This window comes from Octopus bimaculoides, chromosome 18 (assembly GCF_001194135.2).
Source record: "Octopus bimaculoides isolate UCB-OBI-ISO-001 chromosome 18, ASM119413v2, whole genome shotgun sequence".
NCBI classification, from domain to species: Eukaryota; Metazoa; Mollusca; class Cephalopoda; order Octopoda; family Octopodidae; genus Octopus; species Octopus bimaculoides.
The window spans coordinates 28,146,694-28,154,857 of NC_068998.1; the positions used below are offsets into that span (position 1 = coordinate 28,146,694).

General features: G+C 30.8%; 2 protein-coding genes across 4 annotated transcripts in view; one reads left to right on the forward strand and one right to left on the reverse strand.

The window, feature by feature from the left end:
- Window positions 1–2,086, reverse strand: part of LOC106876434 (cytoplasmic aconitate hydratase) — an 82,622-nt gene extending 80,536 nt beyond the window's left edge. The window contains exon 1 of the mRNA XM_052974608.1: window positions 1,928–2,086. Coding sequence (XP_052830568.1) covers window positions 1,928–1,955 — 28 coding nt within the window. The 5' untranslated portion in view covers window positions 1,956–2,086. The remainder of the gene's footprint in view (window positions 1–1,927) is intronic.
- Window positions 2,087–2,264: 178 nt separating this feature from the next.
- Window positions 2,265–8,164, forward strand: part of LOC106880916 (solute carrier family 25 member 44) — a 19,981-nt gene continuing 14,081 nt past the window's right edge. Inside the window, exons 1-2 of one of the 3 annotated variants that reach the window (XM_014931085.2) lie at window positions 2,265–2,369; window positions 5,965–6,409. In XM_014931085.2, coding sequence (XP_014786571.1) covers window positions 6,190–6,409 — 220 coding nt within the window. In that variant the 5' untranslated portion in view covers window positions 2,265–2,369; window positions 5,965–6,189. The other 2 variants (XM_014931084.2, XM_014931083.2) reach the window with 2 other exon arrangements.

An 8,164-nucleotide genomic window follows, 5' to 3' on the forward strand; every position in this document is an offset into this window, starting at 1 on the left:
ATATATATATATATATATATATATATATATATACACACACACACACACACATATATATATATAAGATATATATATATATATATATATATTATATATTTATATGTATATGCTTGTTTTCTGAACCTTAAGTATAAGACCTATTCTTTTAAAAAGCTACTAAGATGGTGTTTTGCAGGGAATCCAAAGTGTGAGGCTGGAGTAGTCATTAGCTTTCTGTAATTCAAAGGTTAGTTCTGAACCAAGATTGTGGAGAGCTGAAGCCTTTACTTGATAGACAGCTTCGTCTCAAGATAAAAATTTATAAGGACTTGTACCACTGTTTTCACTCAAATGACAAACGTTATTAAATTATGTAGGAGCTGGCATGCAACCTGGTGCCATCGCGCGAGAATTGAGAATAGCATCTCCGTGCATTACTGGTATAAAAGATTTGCTAATTTGGGCTACTTGCTGAGAACACCCAACTGAAGTTCCCACTTAATCGTGTTTTGAAACATCCCCAAATGCAATGAACAGCTCCTGTTGTAGATTTTGCCTTTCTTGTGAAGCTGCCTTGGAACAAGGTTCATATCTGCTGTGCATCGGTCCCTATGGAAGCCATTGTGAAGTGATTAGTCTGTTAAGAATAACTTCTCTGTGTGTATATGAACATGACCCACAACCACCACACAACAGCTAAAAAATATTACAAGCTAAATTATGTAATACTGTATACTTTTCTCTTCCTTAGTATCATATAACTTCTTTATTTCTTTCCTACTTGAAAAGAGTCTTTGTTCACATTACTTAATTGGAGACGCAAATTGAATAATGTGAAAATTCACGTGATTGGGAAGAAATATTTTAAAAATATACAAAATATCAGGCTAAAAGAGATTATCCAAATTCTACCAAGGAACGACATTTGCTCTTAAGAAATATCATTTGTCACAGCACAGTAAATAAAATTCGCCTACGTTTCACTATAAGAGAACATCATTTAATAAATATATCGAATCAGTTTGGGTGGGTGTTATTTTAATCAGCTCACCTACAAAACTAAAAAGCTAACTTTAAATAACAATTATCTAAAAGAAATCAATGATGTAAGTTACAAAAAAAAATTACTGATATTCTAATTAATTTCAATTAAAACAACTCCCAATGCTCTCGAAATTTTAGTAATTAAAACAAAATTAATATTTGGCAAAGGAAGGGTTGCTAAAAACGAACACAAAACAAATCTAACTTAAATTAGAATTAAATGTGTATTAAAAACAAAATGTAAATTGTTCCATGAACGAATTTCATTAATAAAGTGATCAATAATTTTATTAGATTGTCAGTGTTAAAACAGACAAAATTTGTTTCGCATATTAATAATATAAAGACGAAAAGAATTAATCATAGAATATATGAAACAAACAGCGTAATTAGAGATTTCTAGAGATATTTTTGCAGATCTTCTAATAAACGACTTCTGTCGTTATTTAAGGTTCAATAATACGAACACAAATAGTGTTTCTTAGACGATTAGACGACGTATAACAGTGGAAATTTATGGTGGAGGAGGGGGTTTCAATAACAATCATATATATTTGTATGTATATATATATACATTACGTGGAGATAAATGTAGTTTAAAGGCGAAGTGATGTCAGTCGCTATTATCTTTGATTTCGATAATTATTATTATTTATAAAATTCTGATAAGATAACCTTGGCTTAAATACTACAAACTAGATTTGCCTTCACTCTTCCATGGCTAAACACTCGATTTGTACATACACAGAAGCAAAGAGAACGAGACAGTGAGAGGGCGCCAGTAAGATATAACGATCACAGCTAAATAATGTTTAAGTATCAGTTAAATATCCAAATGAACAAACAATAATCCAAATACATATGTAAGAATAAAATATTAAGGTAGATAACATTGATAACTTACCCACATGTTCGTCATTGCTGCTAGCCATGGTCACAGATGCTAGCCATGTACTAGAAAACCGCAGTTAATAAAGAAGTTATTTCAACAGATACTTTAAAATATTATATAATTGGATAAAATAAATTTTTTCCTTAAAAAAAATTTTTGAATCATACTATTGAATCATAAAACAATTATTTAGATATTTTTAATAGAATAAACATCTGGAGTGCGTTATTTCCGGAAAATAATAGAATCTGATTGATGTTAGGAATTTTTCCTTAATAGATTTTTTTTTTCAATTTAATTAATACTTAAAATTTAAACATTTCTGAATAAAGAATTATATTCCGTTTGTGCTTAAATTAGAAATTGGGGTAAATAATCACGAAAACGGGTATTTTCCGCCGGAAACTCGTGTTCGGGGTGAGCACAGGTCGGTGTTAACTTTCTGCTGCTAATGGTGTGTCTATTATTTATATTTCACTCTCCAGCAGGTTCGATTATATATTTACGTTTAACATACACACACATTTATATATATGTATGTATATATATATATATATATACACACACACACTAACCAAATTTTATTTATTCCTTATTAATAAATAATAAAAATTCCTTCATTTTAGAATTAATTTGAATAATTAAAGGGTGTTTTAAATTACAATCTTAAAAAAATTACTAAACTTTGATATATGAATAGTTTGGTGTTAAACCGAATAATATAAACAATAACCATTTGTTTTATGTTTACATCTTATGTAATTAAAGTGGTTATGCAACCTTGACAATCACCTGCTTAGTTAGAAATGTGGGCTTATCTCAGACACTGTAAACCTTTTGTTGGATACATTAACTGGTAAAAAGCTGCTACATTTTCTATCTCTTTATATTTTCTATCGTTTTGTGGCATTTAATTTGTATTCATGAACATAATTTGATTTTATTCCCTTATTTTCTGATGGTCATTCATTTTCTAGTACTTGTAGTTATTGCTATTTATGCACTCTTCCAATAAACCTGACCAATATACGGTTGTCTACAGCAACTATTAGTTGTAGAAATCAATAGAAAGCCTTTAGATATGTTCTCATTTTTAATTGTATTCCGAAAGTTTCTCTAAATATAGCTGTAATGTTTGTTTGCCTGACATTTTTCAATGTCTTTATATAACTATTTATCTCGGATGGATGAATGGTTTGGCTATTTAGTTCAAAAAGCCGTTCGTCGATATTCTGTCATGTATGAAATTTTCTTGATTGATGGATACATTTAAAGAAATTTTATGAAAAAAGTTGAAAATTTCTACAGAAAAATTTGATTTTTAATTTAAGAAGACGTTCTAGATTAAGTTATTTAAACTGCTTAGTTGATTTGCTTGTAACCTTATTAGGTCATTGGGGCACCTCTAATGAAGGAATTTTATAATCACGAAACAGACCCTTCGAATATGAATAATAAAAATTCGAGAAAACTTCTAATGATCAGCATCTAGTCTCGGGTAGTAAAAGGAATAAATATTGAAAAATGTTAAGAGTGCTGTGATGTGAGGAAACATTTCTGATTTCAAGCAACAATCGATATAGTTGAGCATATTCCTTCACTCAACATACTGCTTATTATTATTAAAATCATTTTTTTTTTATTAACTTGACTGTATTTTTGTATATTAGTAGAATTTCAATGAATCCTAGTCATTATATATATATATTTTATACAGAAATAGTACTCATTCCTACTGTAAATTAAAAACCTACATGCTGTTGCTACTTCTAGCCTCATACACCTACCAAAGCAGACGATGCTCTTTTCCACTCGTTAGCTATCACATACCTACTCACAATATAGATCAATATAGGACCCCACCTCCTTTTTTAGGACAAAATCCCCACAGAGAAAATAATGAATGTTTAAAATGTCACATAGGATAGAAACCCAGCGATTAAAAAATACAAAATTCAACAAATACAGTGTAATCAGAATTTAAAAAGAAAAGAAAAACCACCCCCAAATATAACAAAAAAAAAATTATATAAAATTAGATGATTAATTTAATAATTAGTTTAATATAACCAGTGATACAGCACAACACTAATGTGTTCATTATTGAATACATATTCCACTATTTGCTGTATTTTGGAAATAAAATCTCTGAAAGAATGTTTTGTTAATAAAACATTTAACCAAGGGGTTTATCCTTCTTTACACTTTCATAGGGGGCATTTTAAAATAGAGTTTTGTCCTAAGATTATTTTTTTGTCTGGATCTCAACCTAGATATCTTATGCCAGACTAGCTGTTTCTATAAGTAGAGAGCCTCAACATGTTGAGGGCACATAATAGCCTCACCTCCTTTACTCCTGCCCTACAAGCTTCTCTATGCAAGCTGTTACATATGCACACACATACAAACATCCTATTGACACCAACACACTGAAACCACCGGTTCACGGATATGCTGTTTATTCTCTCTCCAACAGCTTTTGCTCCATTGAACTACTATACTACAGACTACCTCTGTTTTTAACTAGTTGATGCATCTGTCACTCCTCCATGGAACTGCTCCTCCTTGCACACATGCTGTTTTATACCATGTCAGCCCTGATTGTGCAGATCTCTATCTCTCTCTTTGTTCGGCCATAGTGTATCTACAACTGCATTATTCAGTGTGCTTACTTTTTTTTAAGACTATAGAGTGGGATTTGTGGTTGATCTCAACCAATCACATAGAAACTCCCTTGTTTACTCACATTTTTCTTAGCTGTGCCAAATTCACAGAAGTCATAACTGAAGATCAACCACATCAATTTCACTAGTCTGGGAGGACCTTTAAAGGTTATGTTCCTTCTTGGTCAATAAAAAAAAATTGTTTCTGCTTTGATGATTAGTTTTAGTTTTGCATGCATTAAATTTCCAAGCAGTATTTTTGGAACTTGAAGATGAATTAATTGTAATCATAACCATTTTGCCATCTTCTTGCAGCCAGTTGTTATTTAGATTTCAGTTAATCTTGATTAAACAGATGATCAATGACATTCCCATCATGACCATTCTATTTTTTTAGGGTATCTAAAATATTATCAACTAATGTTTTTTAACCACAATAAAGATGTGTCACATAATACTACATCAGGAGTCTGTGTTCTCCCATTAACCTTGGTAAATCCTCACTTTCATGTTATGTGTTTATCAATAACATCAATGTAGTCACTAAAACATTGTTTAAGATGGTGATGGGATGATTTTAGATGCCTTTGCTTCTGTTTCTAGCAGATTGTGCAACCATGTTTAGGTTCCCCAAAACATCCAAGTGGATACTGTTAGGAATTCAAATTTGTTTCAAATATTTTGTTTCTTTCTTTTTTGGACATTTAACTTTGCATAATCTTTCACCTAACTGGCAATAGCAGATCTGGAAGCATTCTCAGGGCATCACCTAATGGAAGGAATCGAAGGGAAACTACTCTGGAAGAAAGACTTATGACTTCCTGATAAGTTGTGGGAGAGACTGGCACATGCTTATCAATATTAAGATTAATTACAGCAAACATAAAAAAAAAAAATAAAAGATTATAACTCAACAATAAACTACTTGTAAACTGTTAGAATGTTATTACACCTAGCATCAGAAATGTCTAGTATCTGACTATGCAACAACTGTTACATTAAGTAATTGTAGGCCTAATGTTAGTCTGTCTAATCTGGTTCTTCTAACAATTCAAAAATTAATTTTGAAGGTCATGCAGGTTTTTTTTTTTTTTTACACTTTATATTGTTATATACAATACTTACAAAATTTTGTGTAATCTTAGAAGCTGACTTCTCAGGTGGGTTTTCCTGTGTTAGTTATTAGCTCACTATTGTAACACTTTCATAATTGTTTCTTTGTCACAGAGATTCTATCAATTTTGTCAAAATTCATAATGAAGTGTTTACTATTTTCTTTAAAGAACTTCTAATTTACTCACTTTCAATGTTTATTTAAAACTTTTATTCTTTATATTTCAAATATTAAATTTGCAATAAGCTTTTATTTTTCCTTTCAATTTTCAGGTTCCCCAGAGAAAAGAGCCTTATGATGGTTCCTTAAATAATTATGTAATTATGACTGTCAGATGTCAGCTGATTTTGTCAGTTTCGTTATAATTAACCAAAATGTACTGATTTCAAGATGAGCTGAAAAAAAGGTAGAAGTAAATTCTGGAAGGACCAGGATGGATATTGAAAATTTGTAACATACAATATTGCACTGATTTAAAACTGTACGTCTCTATTGTCATGGCTACTAACGTAAATAATATTAATTTACAAGTGATTGAATTTGAAATGCTGGATAAGAGTAAATATTTTCCTTTAACAATGTTGAGTAGCTTCTCTGTAAGAGGAATCTTATATCCATTCTCCTTAATAAAAACTCGATTACAAATTCAACGTGGGACAGCTTTGTATAAAGGAACAATTGATGCCTTCATCAAAATTACTAAAAATGAAAGTATCTGTAAGTAAATTGGATTTTCTTTGATATTGATTCCATTTCTTTGCTGGGCCTTTTTAATATTATATTGCTTCAACAGTTAGTTGACAGAGTATCAGATTACAAACTTTGGTCTTCTATTTTCAGTGTTCAAATTCCATCACTGATTGGTGAAATGAGTAACATTAGTGCATGTAGGTTGATTTAAGCAAATATTCCCCTTCAAAATTGGCCCTTGTGTCTTTTCAAGATATCAGTAATATGTTCCTTTAGGAAAGTAGTAGAGTGTAGAAATTAGCTCCTGACAAATTGAATCTATAATTTAATTTCAGTTTTTAGTTCAGTTGTATATTTCTAATATGCTTCATGAAAATATGCAGGTTACACTTGCTCTTTCCTGAGAACATGTGAAATATGCATATAATTATTTTTATGGGTTAATGAATTTTAATGAATCTGGGGAATGCAAATAATAGTTTCTAAGATTGGTATAAATTTTGTATATGCACAAAATTCTTTTGCAGGTTGCTATTTCTAGCAGATTGAATTGCTATGTAGAAGCTCCTGTAATGGATTAGCATAATTTTATTTACTAAATACTCAACTGGCACTTCATTGGTTACAACGATGAGTGTTCCAGTTGATCCAATGAATGGAACAGCCTGCTTGTGAAATTAACATGCAAGTGGCTGAGCACTCCACAGACAGATGTACCCTTATAGTTCTCATGGAAATTCAGCGTGACACAGAATGTGATAAGGCTGGCCTTTTGAATTGCAGGTATAACTCACTTTTACCAGCTGAGTGAACTGGAGCAACATGAAATAAAGTTTCTTGCTCAAGGACACAACACAATGCTGGGAATTGAACACATGATCTTATGATTGTGAACCAAATACCACTAACCACTAAGATATGTACCTTCAGATTTTATTGAATAAGTGACAATGTGATGCTGACAAATTCTGATACATTCGATCTTTAAACACCTATTACTGAAAGTTAAAACTTGTTCTGTGTTTATGTTTCTAAGTACTTTACTCACACCTCATTATGACCTCCAGTGCTTCCCTTTGTGATTCCATTTCAAGTAAGAGTAAATGGAATCATATTTCATACATATTTCTCCTGTATAACCTTGTCTAGAAATCCTTCAAATTTTCATCCAAAACCAAAATGGTAGAATCTATATTTAAAACCCAAGAGAGAAATAAATAATTAAATACTATCAGCTGTAATAAGTTTACTACAAGTTCAATACAGGAACTAACAATTGGCAGGATTTGAACTCAGTTTGTAAAGCTGTAACTAAATTTTGCAAAGCAGTTTGTTTAATCTTCTTACAATTCTGCCAATTCACTTCCCTAAAACATTGCTTTACTGACACAGTCAATTCCCAGGATTAAAATAATAATAATAATAATAATAATAATAATAATAATAATAATAATAATAATAATAATAATAATAATAATCTTTTGTTTATTAACCAAAAAGATTGACAAAAAAATCAAGGATGGTACACGACAATACTGTGTGGAATTACATAACAAAATATCATATAAAGAAGGGAAATTACAAAAAATTCAAAGTAAAATTCACTAAAATGAGAGAATTCTGAGAGCTACCAGTGGAAACCAAACAAAAATCATGGTTACCCTGACCACTAAAGCAAGTGCCCTTTCCCAACTGTTTAATGAGAGAATTCTGAGAGCTACCAGTGGAAACCAAACAAAAATCATGGTTACCCTGACCACTAAAGCAAGTGCCCTTTCCCAA